General features: G+C 48.4%; 1 protein-coding gene across 1 annotated transcript in view; it reads right to left on the bottom strand.

The window, feature by feature from the left end:
- greb1 (growth regulating estrogen receptor binding 1) overlaps nucleotides 1-25,076 on the bottom strand; it is a 47,879-nt gene that overhangs the window by 4,607 nt on the left and 18,196 nt on the right. The window contains exons 2-32 of the mRNA XM_031789207.1: nucleotides 20,320-20,480; nucleotides 20,104-20,205; nucleotides 19,814-19,990; nucleotides 18,670-18,852; nucleotides 17,883-17,999; nucleotides 17,079-17,225; nucleotides 15,739-15,861; nucleotides 15,454-15,576; nucleotides 14,820-15,005; nucleotides 14,193-14,564; nucleotides 13,850-13,978; nucleotides 11,548-11,757; nucleotides 11,102-11,169; nucleotides 10,850-11,045; nucleotides 10,177-10,357; nucleotides 9,876-10,065; nucleotides 9,631-9,767; nucleotides 7,185-7,539; nucleotides 6,087-6,202; nucleotides 5,795-6,003; nucleotides 5,203-5,605; nucleotides 4,086-4,245; nucleotides 3,886-3,988; nucleotides 3,395-3,550; nucleotides 2,914-3,050; nucleotides 2,606-2,767; nucleotides 1,950-2,154; nucleotides 1,545-1,694; nucleotides 1,174-1,414; nucleotides 648-783; nucleotides 17-217 (exon numbers count right to left, since the gene is read on the bottom strand). Coding sequence (XP_031645067.1) covers nucleotides 17-217; nucleotides 648-783; nucleotides 1,174-1,414; nucleotides 1,545-1,694; nucleotides 1,950-2,154; nucleotides 2,606-2,767; nucleotides 2,914-3,050; nucleotides 3,395-3,550; nucleotides 3,886-3,988; nucleotides 4,086-4,245; nucleotides 5,203-5,605; nucleotides 5,795-6,003; nucleotides 6,087-6,202; nucleotides 7,185-7,539; nucleotides 9,631-9,767; nucleotides 9,876-10,065; nucleotides 10,177-10,357; nucleotides 10,850-11,045; nucleotides 11,102-11,169; nucleotides 11,548-11,757; nucleotides 13,850-13,978; nucleotides 14,193-14,564; nucleotides 14,820-15,005; nucleotides 15,454-15,576; nucleotides 15,739-15,861; nucleotides 17,079-17,225; nucleotides 17,883-17,999; nucleotides 18,670-18,852; nucleotides 19,814-19,990; nucleotides 20,104-20,205; nucleotides 20,320-20,473 — 5,529 coding nt within the window. The 5' untranslated portion in view covers nucleotides 20,474-20,480. The remainder of the gene's footprint in view (nucleotides 1-16; nucleotides 218-647; nucleotides 784-1,173; nucleotides 1,415-1,544; nucleotides 1,695-1,949; nucleotides 2,155-2,605; nucleotides 2,768-2,913; nucleotides 3,051-3,394; nucleotides 3,551-3,885; nucleotides 3,989-4,085; nucleotides 4,246-5,202; nucleotides 5,606-5,794; nucleotides 6,004-6,086; nucleotides 6,203-7,184; nucleotides 7,540-9,630; nucleotides 9,768-9,875; nucleotides 10,066-10,176; nucleotides 10,358-10,849; nucleotides 11,046-11,101; nucleotides 11,170-11,547; nucleotides 11,758-13,849; nucleotides 13,979-14,192; nucleotides 14,565-14,819; nucleotides 15,006-15,453; nucleotides 15,577-15,738; nucleotides 15,862-17,078; nucleotides 17,226-17,882; nucleotides 18,000-18,669; nucleotides 18,853-19,813; nucleotides 19,991-20,103; nucleotides 20,206-20,319; nucleotides 20,481-25,076) is intronic.

The raw sequence follows: 25,076 nt of genomic DNA, 5'->3' as shown, positions 1-25,076 counted from the left end.
GTGTGTGTGTGTGTACCTCAGGCCCCAGGTTGAGGTAGCAGTCTACAGACAGAATGGGGTGTGTGTAGTTGCGTGCGCTGAGGGGGAACAGCCGTTGGCTGGTGTGTTGCAGGTATTTCTCTAGCAGTAGCTGTGCAGGCGTGGCCAGGAATGGATGCTTGCTGTCCGGGGCACAGATATACTGTGACGGCTGGATGGAGGTGGGGACGTCGGTTATCTAAAACCACACATTACATCAACATTGCAATGGTCAACGCATGAACATTAGACAAAATTAGCGACTGGATTCAATCCGTATTGCTGAAGTTCCGCCTTACGGCGCGATATACATTTCAAGGTAATGTTCTGGATTCACGGTACACGATTCACGGTACACGCCACCGGCTCAATCAGAAATTACCTAAAAATGTCAATCCCGCTATAACGCAGAACTTCAGCAATACGGATTGAATCGAGCCCCAGAACTGAGATATTACATTAGAGAGGGATATGAATCGATCTCATCGGAACACTACATTTGATCTTAAGTCGGGTGACACGATGATGGAGGTGGTGATGTGTGTGTGTGTGTGGTTTTGTGTATGTCTGCGTATTTTATTGTATTTGTGCGTGTGGTTTTGTGTATGTGAGTGTGTGTAAGCCTGTACCTTGGTCTTGATGATGAAGGTACGGTATCCTCCGATAGCGATCTGTTTCTTCATCACACTGAAGTTGTTGAAACGACAGATGAGCAGACCAGCACTGTGGGCTCGCAGGGTGAAGTCCACATCATCACACATGAACCTGAGGTGGAGCAGAGGAAGAGGAAGAGAGTGGAGCGTGAGAAAAGGAAGATAAAAAGAAGAGTGAGAAAGAGGAAGAGTGATGGCTCAGTGAAGTTTTTTTCACCAGAGAGACCACTTCAACCTAGCAGCCTCTTACCATAACAATTACTTATGTAAAGTAAAGTGGCTGTCCTCTGTCATCCAATCTGGTTGTATTCCATTCTTTCATATTCGGCAGCAGGTAGCCTAGCGTTTAAGAGTGTTGGGCCTGTAACTAAAAGGTTTCTGGTTCGAATCCCTGAGCTGACGAGGTGAAAAATCTGCCGTTGTACCCTTTAGCATGGCACTTAATCTGGACAAGAGCGTCTACTAAAATGTGATAATATTTGACTCAATTCTACTGTCTCACCTGTTCTCGTTGTATTGGACGTCCTGGGTCAGGTTCACATTGAGAAGCAGGAAGTCGTGGAGGTGTCCTCTGGAAAACGGTTCCTCGTGACGAGCTCCTCCCCCCTTCCCCTGACTCGGGGAGCGACTGCCCCACTTCCTGATCCCACAGAGGCCGTACTGGGTGAGGTCGGGACACGCCTCCATGTGCTGCAGCACCTGCTTCAGAGACACGTTCCTCTCTACAGGCCCTGAGGCACTGGAGGGGAGAGAGATGATTACAGAGCTCCGTGAGGACAATACTTTCAAAACATCAATATAAACAAATGTGTGTGTAGCTGAAACTTGTTCCTTGTATGTGTGAGTGTGTGTGTGTATGCCTGTGTGAGTCCAGGTCCACGGCGTTCCACATGACGCAGGAGTCATCAGAGACTATGATGAAGGGCCAGACGTCGGCCGGCGGCCCTCCTCCCTCCAGCCTGTGCCTGCGCTCCAGCCCCAGGTTGTGATAAGACAGCTCCTTGATCAGGAAGTGGGCAGCACCTTGGGGGAGGGGCCAGAGGTCAGAGAGGGAGACATCGGGAAACACTGCTGTTATTTTTCTGTGTTTGTGCGTCTCATGTTGTTAGATAGTCTTGTCTGTTGTGTGTATTCTCTCCACTCACTCACTCACTCACTCACTCACTCACTCACTCACTCACTCCACAACGGGGGAGAGGGTGAGAGATAGACAAAGTGAGAGGGAGAGAGAGAGAGGTAGTGAGTGAATGGGAAAGAGATTGGCGGTAGTTAGCGTACCGATGCCGGCTCCATTGAAGACAGTGGGCAGCACCAGCATGATGTGGTTGGGCCAGTACTTCTTATAGACAGCCATCTCGTACTCCTTGACGACCAGGATGTGGAGGTGGGCCGCCCCGTCCATGGCGTGGTACAGGTTAAACAGGCCGTGCTCATGACGACCCGTTGTCGGGGTGAAGATGGGGCTCTTGATGCAGTCTGGGTTCTGATGGGGGGGGGGGGGGGGGGGGGGGGGGACATGCAGCGGTATATAAATGTCTGAGTGGGTTCTGCAAAGATTGGATGATCTTAGGGCCTCTACACTTTGTAGGTCCGTATATAGAGGACGTTTCGGATGGTGAAGGCATAGAGAAACAAAGAACGGTTGGCAGATGAGGCAAACAGGAACCTGTGTGGTGGAATTAGCCAGTGCATTCTGCAGGGGTTCATGTAAATGTTAGAGTATGGCTGTGGTATGACTCTCTACTCTCCTCCTTGACTTGTGCACTTGCTCATCCCCCCCCTAGCAGATTGAAAGGCACCGGATTGCTGTAAGGACGTTTGTACCACATTTCTTACACCCATAAATGGGGGTGAACAAGTGCGCCCTTGAGGAAGAAGGGTAGAGAATGGGTACTATGGTTAGTAGTAGGGGCAAAGGGCCTTAGTTAGGTTACCCAATCGGAGGTGAGGGGCAGTCTCATGCTCTCCAGCTGGCCTCCTGGTTGGCTGAAGCTGAAGTGGTGTTGCTTAGACTTGGGGATGATGAAGTAGAGCTGGATCTCCTCCCCCAGCAGCAGGTGGGAGAAGGTGAAGCCATGCAGCAGCGACTCATACATCTACCAGGTAAAGTATATGGTCGAACACATTATCTAGCTACAGGTCTAGAATACATTATTACACATCGAGTTTGACCAACTGAGCAATGAGAATGAGACCAACTGAGCAGCTAAGAATAAATAGTGTGTGTGTGTTCTCAGCTCACCTGGTATCCGGGGTTGAAGCCTGTGTACTGGTGACACTGCTCACAGTGGTGGTAGGTGTTGTAGGCTGCGTATTTGGACAGTTTGATCCTGGCCGTACGCCTCCGCAGATACACGTCCTCCTTACGTCTGGGGTTTCCTGCGGGACAGAGCAGGGGCCGGGGGTTAGTTAACCTGGCAAACGCCAGTCTAGAACCATGGAACATCTCTGATAACCACAGTCATATACATACAGCTACACTCTTAGAATAAAATGCACATATCTAGAACCCAGAATGGTTCTAGAACATCTATCTAGAACATAAAAGGGTTCTCCTATGCGGACAGTAGAATAAGCCTTTTTTTCTTCCTAAGAGTGTACAGAGCTCAGCCAAGCTGGAAATAGTGGAGAAAGAGATCAGGAGGTCCAAGACAAAAACGTCATCTAGTAAACCTCACAATCATAATGGTAACCGAGAGAAATGCCCCACTCCCCTATCCTACCGTCAGTGTTGGGGTAGTAGTCAGGGCAATAGACCGTGCTGATGTCTTCATATTTGGGGTTGTGGACGGTGTAGTCGAAGGGCATGCTCCTCAGTGTGTCTATTATCGGCCAGGGAGCACAGGCTGGGTGGTACTGGACACCCTCCAGCTGGTCACCTATACCACACACACACACACACACACACACACACACGTGTTTATATTCATAATACAGTCACAACAGCTCATGGGTCCTTAATAAACATCCCTAAATGCACGGAAACCTATAGGATTAATTCATAATGCATTACACATGTTGTGTATACAACACACAGACGTCTATACCAGCAAATATCTACTTAAAATAACCTCTTCGTGGAAGCTATGTACTGTCCTGTAATTCATTCAAAGTGTTCTACACACACGTGATGCATATTATTAAGACTGGTGCAGAGTGGAGGGCCGTGGTAGTTATGGAGCTGAGGCCAGGGAGTGTTGTCTAGGTAACTCACTGGTGTTGATCTCTTCCTCGTCATAGATGTCCACCTCCATCAGTCTGATCAGCATACGAGACAGGATGCCCAGAAACTGGAGGTACGCCCCTGTCTTCCCCACCTGAACAAGTTCCAGTAGTCAGAATAGTGTGTTTGTGTGTGTGTGAGTCTGTCACCAGTGTGTGTGTGAATGTGTGTGTGTGTGTGTGTGTGTGTACCTGTGGGGGCCCGCTGAGCAGCAGTCTGCGGGGATGGAAGTTGTCCGTGCGTCCCTCTGCGGGGCGGTTGCTGCTGTCCATGTGGCAAGGCCTTGGGATGGTCCACTGGCGGTAATACAGAGACTGTTCTGTACACGTCATCATCTTACTCAGAAGAGGTCTGACACAGAGGAACGCAAAGGAAACATTCAAATACAGCATCATCTTACTCACCAGTGTGTGTGGAGACTACGGACAGGTGAGGTGTGTGTGTGTGTTTGTCCCTACCTGAAGGAGCTGGCCCAGACTACGGACAGGTGAGGTGTGTGTGTGTTTGTCCCTAGCTGAAGGAGCTGGCCCAGTCTACAGACAGGTGAGGTGTGTGTGTGTTTGTCCCTACCTGAAGGAGCTGGCCCAGTCTACAGACAGGTCAGATGTGTGTGTGTTTGTCCCTACCTGAAGGAGCTGGCCCAGTCTACAGACAGGTGAGATGTGTGTGTGTTTGTCCCTACCTGAAGCAGCTGGCCCAGACTACAGACAGGTGAGATGTGTGTGTGTTTGTTCCTACCTGAAGGAGCTGGCCCAGTCTACAGACAGGTGAGATGTGTGTGTGTTTGTCCCTACCTGAAGGAGCTGGCCCAGACTACAGACAGGTGAGATGTGTGTGTGTGTTTGTCCCTACCTGAAGGAGCTGGCCCAGTCTACAGACAGGTGAGATGTGTGTGTGTTTGTCCCTACCTGAAGCAGCTGGCCCAGTCTACAGACAGGTGAGATGTGTGTGTGTTTGTTCCTACCTGAAGGAGCTGGCCCAGACTACAGACAGGTGAGATGTGTGTGTGTGTGTGTGTTTGTCCCTACCTGAAGGAGCTGGCCCAGACTACAGACAGGTGAGATGTGTGTGTGTGTTTGTCCCTAACTGAAGGAGCTGGCCCAGACTACAGACAGGTGAGTTGTGTGTGTTTGTCCCTACCTGAAGGAGCTGGCCCAGACTACAGACAGGTGAGATGTGTGTGTGTTTGTCCCTACCTGAAGGAGCTGGCCCAGTCTACAGACAGATGAGATGTGTGTGTGTTTGTCCCTACCTGAAGCAGCTGGCCCAGACTACAGACAGGTCAGGTGTGTGTGTGTTTGTCTCTACCTGAAGGAGCTGGCCCAGTCTACAGACAGGTGCGGCAGGAAGGAGGTGCAGCGAGGCAGTCCGCCCTCGTCGCACGCCGTGATGATGTCATAGAGCGCCCGGGGCAGCAGCACGGAGGGGGGGCGACTCACCCCCTGCGCCCAGGAGCAGCTCTGAAGGGGGGAGGGGGGAAGGGGGGAGGAGGAGTCAGAGGAGGTTGACTTGGAGGGCCAGCGCTGGGTGTCGGAGGGGTTAGGTGGGTTCGGGTTTGGACAGGTGGAGGAGTGATGGGGGTCAGGGGGGGTGGTGTAGAGATGGAGAGTGGCCGCAGCACTGCTGTCGGGGAAGGGTCGGAGGGGCTGGGGGGCTGAGTGAGGGTGGGGGGGAGGGAAATGACCCAAACCAGGGAGCTCCGACTTCAGAGCTAGAGGCAAGACAGGAGAGGAAGAAGTGAGTAAGGGATGTATGCAGAGATGAGTTTACTGTTATAAACTGTCAAATGTGTTGTTTAAGGTTATAAACACCCATATTGAAAGTATAGTGTCTTATTGAATAGCTAGAATTGTGTTGTATTTCATTGAATTTGGCCAGTGGATGGCGCTCCATCGCTCACCGTTCTCTCGCTCCTCCTCCTCGTTGTCGGTACTTCGGAGTTTGTCCCGGTCGCTCTCTGATAGGTCGCTGCCGGGGACGTGGCTGAGGGGTTGTGACCCCTGGGACTCCACCCTCATCAGGTAGGCAGCCAATCCCAGCTCCTCCTCCAATGACGTGCGCTGCAGGTAGGAGGAGCTTATCACACGCAGGTCACAGTACTTCAGTGATCTGGTTGGAGGAGAGAGAAAATACATCAATCAACCAATCAACCAACCAATCAGGATAAATATACAGGTACTATGTGTGTGTACCTGGGTAGTGATTCTCCCAGGGGGTCTGCCCCAGAGAGGATGAGGATACAGGGGAGGGCCTCTAGCTCCAGGTAGGTACGGGGAACCCAGTCTGTCTCCTGGATCTTCAGCCATGCCTGGACACACACACACACACACACAATTTAACCAAGTGCTAGAACAATACAGATCTAATAATATAGGAAATTCTGCCCATTCACATTGACTGACATTCCCACCAACCAGTCCCATCCGCTTCCTGTTGCAGAGGCAGGACTTCTGTCACACCCACTCACTCTTTAAATGGACTCACCTGAAGGCAATCAGTGGCTACCTAATGGACTGGAAGCATAACTAGGGAAATGTGTAGTGTTAGAATGTTTGATATGTAATGTATAGCTCTTCTACCTTGGTGTTTACCTAGATGTTTTACTGAACAGAAAAAACATCTTACCATCCCACCTACCAGTCAAATGTTCATTCAAGGGTTTTTCTTTATTTTTGACATTTTTCGACTTTGTAGAATAATAGTGAAGATATCAAATCTATGAAATAACACATGTGGAATCATGTAGTAACCAACAAAATAAAGTGTTAAACAAATCAAAATATATGTTATATTTGAGATTCTTCAAAGTAGCCACCCTTTGCCTTGATGACAGCTTTGCACACTCTTGGCATTCTCTCAACCAGAAATAAAGAACAACCCTGGAATGAGTAGGTGTGTCCAAACTTTGGACTGGTACTGTATATTCCCTTGACCATTTGACAGGGTTAGCCCTTTTAATCTGTACTCCTCCCCCTGTGTTCTTAACAGCACACCATCATGGTAACCCATACCAACACCAGCAATCCAACATCATTTTCATACTAACAGTTTTTACAAATAATGTTATAATATTTGTAACCTTCCCCATATTGAGATTGTTTTACAATCCTGTCAAGTAACTGTCATCTTGCTAACCAGGATCTGTATGTATCAAGTGTCTCAGATTAGAGACCTGATCTGGGATCAGGTCCCTGTCCATGTAATCTTATTCATTGTGATCTAAAAGCCAACGGCAAAACTGATCTTAAATCAGAACTCTTCATCCAGTTGTTCAACTGTTTATCCCCTACCTTGATGCGCTCAGTGAAGCTCTGTCCTACGCTGAGGGCTTGGCTGGGGTTTCCCAGGATGATCTCAAAGCGCTCCCCCAGCCCCAGTCTCTGTCTGACCCACGCCAGCCGCTGGTGAGCCCACCCTGCCAGAGCCAATGAGGGGATCCGTAGCAGCACCATGTGACCGTGGTGGGTGGGGCATCGCTGGGCGGAGCTGAGCAGACTCTGGACTATCTCCAGCGTCTCGACGGAGGTGTGTTTATGTATGCTCCGCCCCCCTGAGCCAGGCCGACCTGACACGGCCATCAGAGCCACACAGTAGTGCTGGACCAGAACCTGGGTCCGGATCACTGCACTGTGTAGCTTGGGGAACCTGGGACAGGGGATTGATACATTTTGTTATTTGCTACATTCTTGTGTCATTTCGATAAATCAATTGTGATTCTCTCAGTGATGTAGTCGAGTCACTAAACCTTGAGTCCGAGTTGAGTCCCAAGTACCCTGTGCTCGAGACCAAGTCTGAGTCACCAATGGGGCGGCAAGTAGCCTAGTGGTTAGCGCATTGGGCCAGTAACCAAAAGGTTGCTGGATCGAATCCCGAGCTGACAAGGTAAAAATCTGTTGTTCTGCTCCTGAACAAGGCAGTTAACCCACTGTTCCCCAGTAGGCTGTCATTGTAAATACAAATTTGTTCTTAACTGACTAGTTAAATAAATGGTCAAGTCCCTAGGGCTGAAGTCTGAGTCCCAGTGCTTGATTCCTGGTCCTGTTGAAGTTGGATTCACAGGATCCACATCAAAATAAAGTAATTTACCCAGTTAGATATAGTGTAGTAAGTGGCAAGAGGATTTATTTAGTCAATAAATTGTTTGCTATCCCTTTTCCTTTTTTTCTGTGCCACCAAATGTTTGCATTCGGGTATAGGCCACTACTGGTAAAGTTATCAGGGTGTTAGCTAGCTAGGTAAAATGGCTGAACAAATGTTTGCATTCGGGTATAGGCCACTACTGGTAAAGTTACCAGGGTGTTAGCTAGCTAGGTAAAATGGCTGAACAAATGTTTGCATTCGGGTATAGGCCACTACTGGTAAAGTTACCAGGGTGTTAGCTAGCTAGGTAAAATGGCTGAACAAATGTTTGCATTCGGGTATAGGCCACTACTGGTAAAGTTACCAGGGTGTTAGCTAGCTAGGTAAATTGGCTGAACAAATGGTTAGCGGTACAGTCCGCAAGTGGCCTACTTTTAGAACGGCCTGCGATATCGTTTATGCATGTAAAATGTGGCCCGCCAATGTACGCTAGAAAGGCAAATAATGTAGCATCGGTCACATGGGTCCTAACTTTTTGAATGGTGAGAAACAAGCTGTACGGTGTGTAGAATAGAGGGAGACTTGTCAGAACCTGGCTATGGGACGCAGTGGGGAAAGTGGAAGGGAGCGAGAAGACACATTCAAATACAGCCTACTGTCTATACTCAAGGGGGAGACGGAACAACAAAAAAAGCGAGACCGTTGTTTTACTATTCAACTCAATGCTATCGTTTCTTGTGTTTCTTAACCTTTTTACCGCAGTGGGCTAAATCAGGGTCACATAGTGTTTCTCGGTAGTCTTACACAAATCTACGTTGAAGCAAAAGTATAGACCTCACACACACGGTTATGGCCTTAGAAAAAGAAGACAGCATGTCAGATATAGACTTAATGTATACAATTTTGAATTTGCATCCCAATACTACACTTTATATACATCACAAAAGACTGAAATATAACACAACTGTTTGACATAGAAACACAAAATTTTCGCCCCCCAAAAAATGTAATATGAATAACATTCCACCCATGAGGCCAAAGAGGACGTTTTGGTCATTGGCTGCAGGGTAGCTAACTAGAAGGCTGGTGACTGGTTAGCTACAGGGAAGCAAGAGAGTCGCGTGATGGTCGGAGGCGGTGTCGGAGCGGAGCCTGCCTGTCTTGCTCCCCCGCAGCTCACCAGCTGATGTAGGCTGTGTGCCGGCCGGATGTGGCTTGTCCCTCCCACTGCGGAACAAAACAAGACCCTCGCTACGCTGCGCATCTAGTGCTGCTAATCTTCTGCTTATCATAGCCTATCCAGTCCAAGTGCAAATACAAGTCACGAGAAGGCGAGGCCACGTCTGAGTCACAAATCAGGAAATTGAGACTCGAGTCAGACTCAAGTCTGAGTCCTGGACTCGAGTACTACAACACTGGCGTCTCCATTTAATGTATATTTGCACATACAGTTAATTGTGTTAATTTTCTGTACCTGTGTGATTGTGTATGTATGATGAGTGTGTGTATGTACAGCATGTATGATGTGTTTGTGTGTACAGTATGTATGATGAGTGTGTGTGTGTGTGTACAGTATGCATGATGAGTGTGTGTGTGTGTGTACAGTATGCATGATGAGTGTGTGTGTACAGTATGCATGATGAGTGTGTGTGTTACCTCTCCTCCAGGACAGAGGCCATGCTTTCGAAGGAGCTGTCGTAGCGGAGGAGAGGCAGACCGCTGCCTGAACGAGTCGAGTCCAGCAGCTCCGACACACCAAAGTACCGCGTCTTCTCATGGTACAGATCCATGTCCTGACACATACACACACACACACAGCTTGAGACAACAGTGTGTGTCTGTTTGTGACTATGTGTGTGTTTGTGTCAGTGTGGGTCTGTGTGTGTGTGTGAATATCTTACGTTATTGAAAGCAGAGGGCCAGTGTATCTCGTTGTAAGGGCTGATACGTGTGTGTTGTGTCTGCAGGGCAAAGGGGAACGAGGTGACGTGGAGAGTCAGGATGTTGGTGGCATCTCTGATCTGAAGGGAGTTGAGCAGGCTGTCCACCAACCCACCGCCGGAGTCACCAACGCTGGCACCATACGGCCCACTGGGAGACAGGGAGTATTTATACTGTACGTTATGGTCACGTTACAAACACGCAGACACACTCACGCAGACACACGTGAGCAAAAAAAAAGCACACAAAGCACACACACACCTGCTGATGTCCCAGTGTGCGTGGTCGTGGACCACGATGTAGAGTGTGTTAGAGTTCCTGTGTGCTTCCTGTATGAGGTCATCAATGCGCGCCCTCGCCTCCTGGTCCATCTTGACCACGTAGTGCTCAGCTTCTCTCTGAGACAGACACTCCTGCTCCAACCCCAGCTGCTGGAGGACACCTACACGCACAGACAGGGATTAAGCACACACAAAAGCTCGGACGCACACGTGCACATACACACACACGACACCAATTTGTTCCAGTTGAAGGTTTGAGTAACGCGAGTGAACACATTTCTCAACGATTCTACGATACACCAGAAAGGGGCTCTATACAACATCGACATCGGCTAGGAAGAGGACGAGACCTGAAGACAACTTCCTGGAAGACACCTCAGAGGGATTGAGGCGAAGGAGGGAAGGAGGAGAAAGGGGAGGGGCAGAGGAGGAAGAGGAGAGTCTGTTGAACTGTGAGATGAAAGTGGAGGAGAACGAGGAGAGTCTGTTGAACTGTGAGATGAAAGTGGAGGAGAACGAGGAGAGTCTGTTGAACTGTGAGATGAAAGTGGAGGAGAACGAGGAAGACAGGGAGAAGAGGAATGTGTTGATATCTGGAACAGAAGTGAAAGAAAAGAGAAGGAAGAATAGGAGGAAGAGAGGAGGGATCTTACCCGAGTTCCAGAGATGCAGTACGGTCTGTTGGAAGGTGACCTCAGATGGAGGGACACAGATGAGGAAGTGGACCCTGTCGAAGGAGCCCAGGTCCAGGTTCTGAGTGCTGGAGTCGGCGATGGCACACACGTGGGACAGCAGCTTCCTGGCTACCGCCAACTGGATGGGCCGCACCTCCCGCCACTCCACACGGTACTCTACACACACACACACGGAAACACACTTATTAGACACAATGTATACACACACACATGGGACAGCAGCTTCCTGGCTACCGCCAACTGGATGGGCCGCACCTCCCGCCACTCCACACGGTACTCTACACACACTCACACGGAAACACATACACGTGAGACGCAATTTTTTGTAAATTTATTTCACCAGGTAGGCTAGTTGAGAACAAGTTCTCATTTACAACTGCGACCTGGCCAAGATAAATCAGGTGTGTGTGCTGTACATACACACACATTTTAGACACCACACAAATGTATAAACACAATGCACACACACACACACACACACACACACACAGATTTTGGACAGACTACACATATGTACAAAGTCATAAACTCAACACACGTACGCACAAAACGTATTACAAACACATCTTGCCACTTCACATGAAATTCTACAGCATGTAGCTTGTCAAACTACACACATTTCATGATGTTCTCTCCACACCGATTGCATATCTCACCTGAGCAGGTGTCCTTGTGGCTCTCAGCTCTGTCTTTGGGGCTGTCTGTGTGTCTGTCTGTGGCTGGCTCTTTGGGGCTGCATGTAGCTCTGTCCGTCTGTCTGTCTCTAGGGCTGCTGTCTCCTGTGGACTCCTGACTGCTGGACAGGGGGGGCGGATGGCTCCTGCTCTCCCTAGCAGAACCTCCCAGCAACACATCTACATCACCATCTGACACACACATACAATATGGTGAGATAAATACAGTTGAAGTGGGAAGTTTACATATACCTTAGCCAAATACATTTAAACTCAGTTTCACAATTCCTGACATTTAATCCTAGTAAAAAGTCCCTGACTTAGGTCAGTTAGGATCACCACTTTATTTTAAGAATATGAAATAATAATATGAATAATCATAGAGAGAATTATTTATTTCAGTTTTTATTTCATTCCAGTGGGTCAGTGGGTTTATCACATTCCCAGTGGGTCAGAAGTTTACATACACTCAATTAGTATTTGGTAGCATTGCCTTTAAATTGTTTAACTTGGGTCAAACATTTTGGGTAGCCTTCCACAAGCTTCCCACAATAAGTTCAGTGAATTTTGGCCCATTCCTCCTGACAGAGCTGGTGTAACTGAGTCAGGTTTGTAGGCCTCCTTGCTCGCACACACTTTTTCAGTTCTAACCACATATTTTGATAGGATTGAGGTCAGGGCTTTGTGATGGCCACTCCAATACCTCGACTTTGTTGTCCTTAAGCCATTTTGCCACAACTTTGGAAGTATGCTTGGGGTCATTGTCCATTTGGAAGACCCATTTGGGACCAAGCTTTAGCTTCCTGACTGACGTCTTGAGATGTTGCTTCAATATATCCACAATTTTCCTCCTCATGATGCCATCTATCTATGAAGTGCACCATTCCCTCCTGCAGCAAAGCACCCCCACAACATGATGCTGCCACCCCCGTGCTTCACAGTTGGGATGGTGTTCTTCGGCTTGCAAGCCTCCCCCTTTTCCCTCCAAACATAACGATGGTCATTATGGCCAAACAGTTCTATTTTTGTTTCATCAGACCAGAGGACATTTCTCCAAAAAGTATAATCTTTGACCCCATGTGCAGTTGCAAACCGTAGTCTGGCTTTTTTTATGGCGGTTTTGGAGCAGTGGTTTCTTCCTTGCTGAGCAGCCTTTCAGGTTACTTTTGTACCTGTTTCCTCCAGCATCTTCACAAGGTCCTTTGCTGTTGTTCTGGGAACCGTAGTCTGGCTTTTTTATGGCGGTTTTGGAGCAGTGGTTTCTTCCTTGCTGAGCAGCCTTTCAGGTTACTTTTGTACCTGTTTCCTCCAGCATCTTCACAAGGTCCTTTGCTGTTGTTCTAGGACTGATTTGCACTTTTCGCACCAAAGTACGTTCATCTCTAGGAGACAAAATGCGTCTCCTCCCTGAGCGGTATGATGGCTGTGTGGTCCCATGGTGTTTATACTTGTGTACTATTGTTTGTACAGATTAACTTTCAGGCGTTTGGAAATTGCTCCCAAGGATGAACCAGACTTGTGGAGGTCTACAATTAATTTTCTGAGGTCTTGGCTGATTTCTTTTGATTTTCCCATGATGTTAAGCAAAGAGGCACTGAGTTTGAAGGTAGGCCTTGAAATACATCCACAGGTACACCTCCAATTGACTCAAATTATGTCAATTAGCCTTTCAGAAGCTTCTAAAGCCATGACACCATTGTATGGAATTTTCCAAGCTGTTTAAAGGCACAGTCGACTTAGTGTATGTAAACATCTGACCCACTGGAATTGGAATCATTTGTCTGTAAACAATTGTTGTAAAAATGACTTGTGTCATGCACAAAGTAGATGTCCTCACCAACTTGCCAAAACTATAGTTTGTTAACATGAAATTTGTGGAGTGGTTGAAAAACAAGTTTTAATGACTCCAAGTGTATGTAAACTTCCGACTTCAACTGTACATACAGTAAACAGTGTACAGTGTAAATCCCTCAGAGCACTTAGAAAATATGTATATGAAACCAATCCATTAAATTTAAGATGGGTAAACCCACACACACACACACACACACACTTTCTCAGCATCCAGGTGGGTTGTGCACAGATGTCATTTGATCACAGTTTTGTTGATGAGAAGCAGGAAATGCACATTTCAGACTTGATCTTCCCTTATGGACAATGTATCAACCCCTACAAAAAATATCCATTCATTCTAATCCACATAATAATTCAAATGTCCTGTTGCTGCAGGGCTCTTTCCCTGCTGTAGTAAACTGTCTCAAATGAAGATCTGTAGTCATCTTACCAGGTCCCAGAGAGTTGCAGAAGGCAGTGAGTTCCTGGGTCATGCCAGAGGACAGCTGTTGACTGATCTCTCTCAGACTATCACTGGGACTGAACATCCCCTCAACCAGGATACGACACTGGTGTTTACCTACAACACACACACACACACACACACATAGTATACACCAGTTATTACATGCACGCATGCATGCACCAAAAAGCCTGCAACCCCACTTAAGTCGATGTATAAACACACACACAGCAAATTTAAGAGACAGGTAGGCACCCACACACAATAAGATCACACCCCCACCCCACCCCTCTACACACACACACACACACACACACACACACACACACACCTGTCACCACCACACAGGACTCAGTCTCCTGTCCCTTGGCTGTACAGATGATCACCACATAGTTGGTATGAGCCAGCCGTCCCTCCATCAGCCTAGTGAAGGTGCCAGCCAGCCCCAGAGCCATCGAGACCTTCTCCTCCTGCACCACCACACCCTCCCCACATGAGGAGGCTGCCAGCTGGGCCAGCCAGGGCAGCTGGGAGGGGGTGAGGACCTGGGCCTGTGGCAGCCCAGGCAGAGTAGAGGGCGCTTGGGTAAGGGAGAGGCCAGGCTGGGGCTGCTGGTGCTGTCGAATCTCACGGAGGTGGGACTCTCTCCAGGAGCGCATGAAGATCTGCTCCAGGTCCTGGATCAGTGGGACCTGGTCTGGGCCTGGAGGGAAACGTCAATAACCAGTTATTACCAACTAGTTTTTTAACGATTGCCTCAATGTGTACATTCTGGTTGCTGGTTCGAATCCCAGAGTCAAGGGAAATATCTGCCAATGTGCCCTCGAGCAAGGCACTCAATGCGTATTGCTCCTGTAAATCACTCTCGATAAGAGCGTCTGCTAAACGACTACAATGTCAAATGTAACTGTGAGCATGACTGAAATGTAAAAAATGAAATCAACCATCTCGCTCTCACCTAGTTGCACCAGGTAGTACACAGTGAGTAGTATCTGCATCTCTACAGACAGGGGCTGTATGGGAGAGGGTCCGTAGTGTTGGTAGACCCTGGGCAGGGCCTGGCTGTTCTGATAGCAGCTCTGGAGCAGGGAGCTGACCTGCACATCACACACCTTACCACTCAGCTGGGGTAGGCTGCCGTGACCTGGGGACCAGAGACATACACACACACACCAGATGCTACTGCACAGGATCAGGTTGTGGGAAAATGGACAGTGAGCTAATGGATACTCCCAGGGGATGGAGGGACGAGGGGGAGGGGTGGCATGTTGAGAGGTGGAGAAGTGAGAGAGAGCAGAGGACATTATGACCTTTCCATTGCTTAGCTAAGAAGCGCAGCTAAGCAATGGACACTGGGCTCAGACTCCAAGCCTCAGTGTCTGCTGAGGTTTGTGGCACTCTTGCGTTTAATGCCACTGAGGAATAGGATCACCGCACTCACACACAGAAGCACACACAAATACACACACACACACACACACACACACACACACACACACACACACACACACACACACACACACACACACACACACACACACACACACACACACACACACACACACACACACACACACACACACACTTCTGACCTCTGAAGATGACGGGCTGGAGTCTGCAGGTGTGCAGAAGTTGATCAGGCACTGTGACAGACGGCCCGGGGGGAGAGTGGGGGTTGGAGGACCCTTGGGACATACTCTCTGGGGGGGCATGGTCTGTGGGTAAAGAGAGAAAACACACACACACACAGCAGGTAGCAGACATAAAACAGTAGTAACTAACTATACCCACAAAGAAAATAGCAGCCTTGTATGCTATTTCGCTTCTAAAATGCATGCTCTCTCTCTCTCGCTCTCTCTCTCTCTCTGAGCTCCTACCTGGTTTCGTACCATTGGTGAGCGATGAGGAAGAGGAAGAGGAAGCTGGGGGGGTCTTCACAGCGGAAGACTCTGGAGACCAGCCTTTGTGTCTCTTTTTAGGTGGTCCCGCATTGAGTGTTCCTGATAGGACAAGCAACACACTGTTATGTATTGTATGTCTCAGGGGGGACACTTCTGGATGTGCAGGCAACTTAAAAATACAGAATATACAGAATCATTTCTTCTTGAGGGACAACGTTCATTCATAAGGCACCCTAAATACAGTGCATTCTAGTTCATTTGCTTGCTTGTTCATTAATTCATTGATTCATGCCAGCCAGCCAGCCAGCCAGCAAGTCAGCCAGTCAACCAGCTAACTAACCAGCGAGCCAGTTACCCAACCAGCCTGCCAGCCAGCCAGCTAACCAACCAGCCATTCAGCCAGCAAGTCAGCCAGTCAACCAGCTAACTAACTAACCAGCCAGCCAGCTAACCAACCAGCCATTCAGCCAGCCAGTCAACCAGTTAACCAACCAGCCAGCCAGTTAACCAACCAGCCAGCCAGCTAACTAACCAGCCAGCCAGTTAACCAACTAGCCAGCCAGTTAACCAACCAGCCGGCCAGTTAACCAACCAGCCAGCCAGTTAACCAACCAGCCAGCTAACTAACCAGCCAGCCAGTTAACCAACCAGCCAGCAGTATAACCGTAGCTCACTATTGATGATAAAGATAGCACAGTCTTTGTCACATTAATCAGCTCCTTCCTCTTTCCCCTCTACACATGCTGTCCTCCCTCTCCTCTCTGCCTGCTCTCTTCTTATGGAGCAACAGAGACAAAGACCAAAGGCCCCACGTGTTGAAACGCCCCTATCAAAACCCAGACTGGCAGGAAGGAGGCCTTCCACTTTACAACTAAACCCACTGGGAATGAGACAGACAGAAAGAGAGGGAGAGAGAACGGGAGAGACTTTTTACTGTGCTACTTTTATTGAGATAACAGTCTGAGGGAGATAGAGGGAGAGAAAGAAGAGAGGGAGAGTGTTGCTGAATGAAAGGGGGTCGTAAAAATCGGGGCCCACACACACAATACAGCCGGCTCCTACTGGGCATTTAGAGTGTTAAAACACAGGAGCTCTCTCTTTCAGGGGGAGGTGTGAAGATGAGGGGGGAGAGTGGGGAGGGGCTACAATGACATCACACATTTAAAGCCATGCCTCCTACCCCATAGAGATGCTATAATGCATGTCATTCTATGTCATACCCCTTCATAATAAACAGACAAACACACACAAACACGCGCACACACACAAATAGAAATACATGCAAGCACACACACACACAAACACACACACGTTACCTATAACTGTGGGTCTCCCTGGTCCATTGGACAGTACGGCCGTATGGGGCAAAGGATTCTGGGATAGGGGTGTGTGGCTCCCATTGGTCAGGGGAGGGCGAAGGTCGGCCAGGTGAGGCTGACCGATGGGGCCTACAGGGGAGCCGGCTGGAGAGATGGAAAACAACAACGGCAACCAAGGTCATCTAGTGTGGGGTCATGTCTGTGAGTATACTGTCTGTGAGTGTACTGTCTGTGAGTGTACTGTCTGTGAGTGTACTGTCTGTGAGTGTACTGTCTGTGACTGTACTGTCTGTGACTGTACTGGGTGTGTGTGTACTGGGTGTGAGCGTACTGGGTGTGACTGTACTGGGTGTGTGTGTACTGGGTGTGTGTGTACTGTGTGTGAGCGTACTGGGTGTGAGCGTACTGTCTGTAAGTGTACTGTCTGTGAGTGTACTGGGTGTGAGTGTACTGGGTGTGAGCGTACTGGGTGTGAGCGTACTGGGTGTGAGCGTACTGCTTGTGAGCGTACTGTGTGTGTGTGTACTGGGTGTGAGCGTACTGGGTGTGAGCGTACTGGGTGTGAGCGTACTGGGTGTGTGTGTACTGGGTGTGTGTGTACTGGGTGTGAGCGTACTGGGTGTGAGCGTACTGGGTGTGAGCGTACTGGGTGTGTGTGTACTGGGTGTGAGCGTACTGGGTGTGAGTGTACTGTCTGTAAGTGTACTGTCTGTGAGTGTACTGGGTGTTAGTGTACTGGGTGTGAGTGTACTGGGTGTGAGTGTACTGGGTGTGAGCGTACTGGGTGTGAGCGTGCTGTACCAGTATAGCTGCCGGGTGGGAGTCCAGGGTGAGCGGTGACTGCTGGATTGAGGAGGTGCTCGTCTGAGATCACATGACCGTCAGAGGCGTTGGGCGCCATCTGTCTCCCTCTAGTCTCTGAAAAGACAACGCACGGTCAGATTAGCATTTGGCTTCACACACAAACACAGCCAGACAGGCAAACAGAAACCCACACAGTCAATGCTCCTGTACTTACACAGTGTCTGTGTGTGTGTGTGTACTAACTTGAGAGAACGGATGGACATTTTCCGTAAAAGCATTAGTCACACTCAAGTGATTATGTTAGTGTCAGCTCAATTTACATTTGAATGTAAACTCTGCTCTAGTTACTGTAGGTCTGAAACTCATCCTTCTTCCTAATCTGTGTGGATTAGACTTGATTTACTGTCTCTCTGCCTCATATACTGTATACCACGGGTATTGTCAGTTACACAGTAACAGTCTAGCCACAGGCTTCGACCCTTCTTCACCCTGACCCCAGTCCTGACCTCTCACCCCAGGCCTCTGTCCTCCACACCTGGACAGACAGGTCGGGTCACAGACCCCTCCTCTCCTAAAAACTCCAACTTTGACCCCAGACGAGCCCCCTGTCCACAGAACGACAGCAGAGATACACACAAGGAGAGACTGACCCACTGGCCTGACGCCCTCTCTCCCCTCTCTACCTCGCTCTCTTTCTCAATTCAATATACTTACTTACACTGTCATGGAAAGATCACACATGAAAATATCCCCCAATCCCCTCTACTCCCCCTGCTTGTGTTACCGAGGCCCTTCCAGCAGATAGCAGCCCCTCTGACCAGCTGTCCCTGGTTGTTCCTGTACAGATGGTACTTTAAGTGCTTCTGTTTCTTGGGCTGGGTGCTCAGCTTCAGGTTGATGTGGTTGGAAAACTCAGTGAAGTAGCGAAAGCCCTTCTCTCCACAGCCTATACAGTTCCCAGAGAACCCTGAGGACGACCACACAAACACTAGGTCAGTGTGTGTGTGTGTGCGTGTGTGTGTGTGTGTGTGTGTGTGTGTGTGTGTGTGTGTGTGTGTGTGTGTGTGTGTGTGTGTGTGTGTGTGTGTGTGTGTGTGTGTGTGTGTGCGTGCGTGCGTGCGTGCGTGCGTGCGTGCGTGCGTGCGTGCGTGTGTGTGGTTGGGAGACTCAGTGAAACAATAATAAGCCCTTTCTCCCATAGTGAGAGAAAGAGTGTGTGAGCAATGATGTTTCCATGGTTACAGGTCAGCTGGGTTCTGAAATGGTGTGTGTGTTGTGCTTGTGTGTGTGTGTCTAGCAGAGCCCAGGTTGAGGGACTAATAACGTGTGTATGTGTCTGCAATCAGGATACCCTGACTGTTCTCTATAGCCTCTCTCTGTCAGTCTCTCTCTCTGTCCGTCTCTCTCTCGGTCAGTCAGTCTCTCTCTCGGTCAGTCTCTCTCTCGGTCAGTCAGTCTCTCTCTCTGTCAGTCTGTCTCTCTCTCTGTCAGTCAGTCTCTCTCTGTCAGTCTCTCTCTGTCAGTCTCTCTCTCTGTCAGTCAGTCTCTCTCTGTCAGTCTCTCTCTGTCAGTATCTCTCTCTGTCAGTCTCTCTCTCTGTCAGTCTCTCTCTCGGTCAGTCTCTCTCTCTCTCGGTCAGTCTCTCTATCTCGGTCAGTCTCTCTCTCTCGGTCAGTCTCTCTCTCTCGGTCAGACTCTCTCTCGGTCAGTCTCTCTCTCGGTCAGTCTCTCTCTCGGTCAGTCTCTCTCTCGGTCAGTCTCTCTCTCTCTCGGTCAGTCTCTCTCTCTCTCGGTCAGTCTCTCTCTCGGTCGGTCTCTCTCTCGGTCATTCTCTCTCTCTGTCACTCTCTCTCGGTCATTCGCTCAGTCATTCTCTCGCTCTCTGTCATTCTCTCTCTCTGTCATGTCTGTCTGTATGTGTATCTCACCCAGCAGTGCGTTGCGTCCTCGTTCGTCGGGCAGGAACCTGCGGTCGACAGCACACACCAGCAGTGTGTCTGGTGCACTGGGGGACTTGGCCCCTACCAGCAGGAAACCTGGGGCCACGTTTAGAGGCTCTGACACCAGGGAGGACAGACGCAGGTCCCTACCGGCCTGGCAGAACCCTGAGACACACACACACACACACACAGTTACCCTAACCAAACAGACAGAGATCTCTTGCCACCAGGCAGAAGCCTAAGCCAGGAGACAATGTATACAGTGAGGGTGTTCATACCGTCCGTGGTGCAGCATCCTTCTGGTGGGGGCTTCATCTGGTATGGAATGAGGGGGCTGTTGGACTCCGAGCCATCTTCCTCCTCCTCATTCTCCACCCGGCCTGCTGACCAACATTCTCATTACAGAGTGTCACAACACACACACGCACGCACGCACACACACACACACACACACACACACCCACACACAATCACACACACACGCACAAACACACCACTGTGCAGGGGTAGCTGCTCTGCCTCCAGGTAGAGCTGTGAGAAGACAGGCCGTGGCACCACAGTGTTGGAACGGAGAGAAGCCTCGATGGAGTTATGAAGGACCTCCTCAAAACGCGTGGTCCTCAACTGGCCGGCATACGAGTTCCCCATCGCACACCTAGACACACAGGAATGCAAACACACATGCACAAGTTCAACAAGACCATGTACAGTTTACCATAACCCGCCATCACACACACACGCTCACACACACACACACACACGCACACACACGCTCACACACACACTCACACACGCTCACACACGCTCACACACACACACACACTCACACACACACACACACACACACACACACACACACACACACACACACGCTCACACGCTCACACACACGCTCACACAACATAGGAGCACCCATCCAGAGTCATATCTCTCTCTCTTTTTCTCCCTCTCGCTTTTTCTCAATAATATATATGGCTCTGTTGTCACTTCATCTGTCACACAACCTGGACCAACCTTGTGGCACTACAGGCACTATCGGAGCTAGGAACACAAGCATTTCGCTTACACCCGCAATAACATCTGCGAAATATGGGCAAGTGACCAATATTTTTTTTTTGATTTGACTTGATGCTTACCCCAAATCATTCCTTAGACAGGGTGAACAGTAGCGCTCAAAAAAACTCTAGGTGGCAGTCTGCCCTCCCTCCCCCGCCTGTTTTCAGCCATTAGCTTCGCTCACGTGAACTACAATCCCGACCCGGTGTTTAAACGTTTCGAAACGGCACGGCTTTCGAAAACGTATCTTTCACCCACGAGAAATAATCCTTCAAACAAAAAACGATCTACAGTAAGTGGTCGTCGTTCCGTCGGTTCTCCGTAAACAAGCGCTGTGACTCGTAGATATGGCCGTGTGGGAACGCTACCCTTAATTAACCCTATAAAAAAGGTGTGCCTCAATTGAACCTTTAATTTCATTTGTATTATTTCTCGCTGATATGAAAGACAAGGTCTGGAAGCTTCCAAAACAACGCGTGAGAATGTGCAGATTGAGCATCGGGGCTCTTAACAAAACTCCCCCTGTACAGAAGACCCCTTCGTCCAATGACTCTTGTGTGTGATGTCCTGGAACTGAGAGTCATGGTCAAGGGCTAGGTGAACAGGTGACACCAGTAACTGAAACCCATGTCAGTCAACATCCTTTTTCAGGTCAGTAGAGTAAGTTGAGCAACACACAAAAAAGCAGAGCCACAGGCAAAATGTCCCTCACAACACAGAAAGGATTGGATTTGAAAATAAATGCAATTTCCTTCATATGATTTTCTTCATTAGGTATGTTGACAATGTTGTGATTAAAAATGGACTTGCGGCACAGTTTGTTTGGCCTCATTGAGGCGAGGTCAGATGAAAGGTAACTTCAGGACGGCACCGTGTCCCCTGCCTGGGGAAGTTGACCTCAGAAAGCGACAGCTGATTGTCTCTCCCTGTGTGTCACTGAGGCAACCAAACTACTCAGACTTGTCGGGAGATTCTCAAATTGGACAAAAGTCCATTCTCTCTTCGACTCCTCCGTCCTCCTCTCCTCCAAACCGACAATTGGCAGAGTGATCGAGGAGAGTGTTAATTCGTTAGTAGGTCGAACAAAGGAATCTGCTCCCCTCCTCGATTACCTACTTTGTTAGAGTATCCTCATGCACACATTTAAAAACAACACACTACTTATCCATTTAGCTATAAAATAATGAATTGCACAACCAGCTACATTTGTTTTGATCACTTTACACGATCATTTTGGGATTCACACTTGATGGACGCGAGTGGAGGAGAGTCTCATTTCATACAAGTGCATCGCTCCCTGATTACCTTTGCACTTTTTGTCAAAAAGAGGCAAAGAGAGGTCAGAGGAGAACAAAACTTATTGAGATTTTCCCATAGTTTCCCTATCAGTGAATATGATTACGTAACACAAACGAGAGAGAGAGAGAGAGAGAGAGAGAGAGAGTGAGAGAAAATAGGGGGATAAAAAAAAATCTAGAAAAATTGCTCGATACAGAAAGAGAAGATGAAGTAGTGCATCTTGTTGTGAACAGCAGACGTTCGCTAACTAGCCTGTTCTTTACACTGACTCTGGCACACACACATACATACTCCCACACAAACATACACATAGAGCAGCGGTGGCAGACACTGGCGCAGAGGCGGTCCAATCTCCACCTGCATAAAAAGAATCAGCTGCAGTCACAGAGTCAGGTCGCCCTGACCTATACAGCCTGCTCGGCTCAGCTCGCCCCCACCACACACAATCGCGCACACACACATTGGTGGCTCAACTCAGCAGCATGGGTAAACAAAGCACTCATGATTGAGTCACACAGCACGGCCAGCACTCAGTCATTATTACAGACTACTACAATGCAGTACATACTACACTACAGTGCATTTAGAAAGTATTCAGACCCCTTTACTTTTTTCACATTTTGTTACGTTACATCCTTATTCTAAAATTGATTAAAATGTTTTTATTCCTCATCGATTCACACACAATACCCCATAATGACGAAGCAAAAACTGCTTTTAGAATTTTTTGTAAATGTATAAAAATAAAAATAAACTGAAATATCACATATACATAAGTATTCAGACCCTTTACTCAGTACTTTGTTGATGCACCTTTGGCAGCAACTAAAGCCTGGAGTCTTCTTGGGAATGGCGCTACAAGCTTGGCACATTGTCAGGTTGGATGGGCAGCGTCACTGCATAGCTATTTTCAGGTCTCTCCAGAGATGTTTGATAGGGTTCAAGTCCGGCCTCTGGCTGGGCCACTCACGGACATTCAGAGACTTGTCCCGAAGCCACTCCTGCATTTTCTTGGCTGTTGGATGGTGAATCTTCGCCCCAGTCTGAGGTCCTGAGCGCTCTGGAGAAGGTTTTCATCAAGAATCTCTCTGTACTGTAAAGGGTGCGTGCTGGTGGCAGGGAAGTCAGGCGCAGGAGTGAACTTGGTATAAACGGAGCAGTTTAAAAAGTACTCAGAATTCCGTTAACCAAAATATACTAAATAAAATAAGAGGGTGAAACACCCGTCGCACACCAAAACATAACTTGCACAAACATACAACAAACAATCACCGACAAGGACATGAGGGGAAACAGAGGGTTAAATACACAACATGTAATTGATGGGATTGGAACCAGGTGGGAAGGAAGACAAGACAAAACCAACAGAAAATGAAAAATGGATCAGCGATGGCTAGAAGGTCGGTGACGTCGACCGCCGAACACCGCCCGAACAAGGAGAGGGACAAACTTCGGCGGAAGTCGTGACCTGTACTTTGCTCCGTTGATCTTTCCCTCATCCGGACTAGTCTCCCAATCCCTGCCGCTGAAAAATATCCCCACAGTATGATGCTGCCATGCTTCACCGTAGGAATGGTGCCAGGTTTCCTGCAGATATGACACGGCATTCAGGCCAAAGAGTTCAATCTTGGTTTCATCAGACCAGAGAATCTTGTTTCTCATGGTCTGAGAGTCCTTTAGGTGCCTCGACACAATCCTGTCTCAGAGCTCTATGGACAATTCCTTCAACCTTTTTTCTCTGACATGCACGGTCAACTGTGGGACCTTATATAGACAGGTGTGTGCCTTTCCAAATCATGTCCAATCAACCGAATTTACTCCAATCAAGTTGTAGAAACATCTCAAGGATGATCAATGGAAACAGGATGCACCTGAGCTCAACTTCGAGTCTCACAGCAAAGGGTCTGAATACCTATGTAAATAAGGAATTTCTGTTTTTTATTTACAATAATTTCTAACAACCTGTTTTTACTGTCATTATGGGGTATTGTGATGTCATTTTGGGGTATTATGATGTCATTATGGGGTATTGTGATGTCATTATGGGGTATTGTGATGTCATTATGGGGTATTGTGTGCAGATTGCTGTGGATTTTTTAAAATTTAATCCATTTTAGAATAAGGCTGTAACAAAACAACATTTTATAGTCAATAACATTGACTATACACACTAAGCCTATACAATATACACTCACTATTACAGAGTAGCACACAAACCTTCACTACGTCACATACTCCAGATGAAGGCACAAGACAAAACGTAGGCCGTAGGGTACTATCTCTGAATGCCAATACTTTTGACATTTGAGTCATTCAGCAGACGCTCTTATCCAGAGCAACTTACAGTTAGTGCATTTATCTTAAGATAGCTAGGTGGGACAACTACACATCACAGTAAGTACAAGTGTCCTCAATAAAGAAGTTATAAGAAAAGTCAGCGCTAGTAGGAAAAGACAAAAGCAGATTTTTTTCCCCCACAAATTTCATGAGGTCTTATTTAAGTTACTCTGAAGAGGGTTTCAGGTGTTTTTGGGAAGATGGGCTCTGCTTTCCTGACGTTATGGGGAAGCTTGTTCCACAATTGGGGTGCCAGGATAGAGAAGGGTTTTGTCTGGGCTGAGCAGGAGCTGACCCCCGTAGGGGTGGGAGGGCTCCCTGCCTGGGGCAGTTGACCTCAGAAAGTGACAGCTGATTGGTTTCTTTAGTAAAACACAGGAAGACCGTTTGGGAGAATCTCAATTGGGCAAAAGTCTATCCTCTCCTCGACTCCTCCGTGACCCGGAAACCAATAAGTGTCAGAGTGATCGAGGAGAGTGTCAATTCATTAGTCAAACGAAGGAGTCTGCTCCCCTCCTCGATTACCTCACGCGGAAGTGTTTTCAAATCTCCCCCCCCT

Source organism: Oncorhynchus kisutch, linkage group LG14, assembly GCF_002021735.2.
Source record: "Oncorhynchus kisutch isolate 150728-3 linkage group LG14, Okis_V2, whole genome shotgun sequence".
Classification (NCBI taxonomy): domain Eukaryota; kingdom Metazoa; phylum Chordata; class Actinopteri; order Salmoniformes; family Salmonidae; genus Oncorhynchus; species Oncorhynchus kisutch.
Note: the sequence above shows the minus strand (reverse complement) of the source record. Positions and strands in the feature narration are given on the sequence as shown.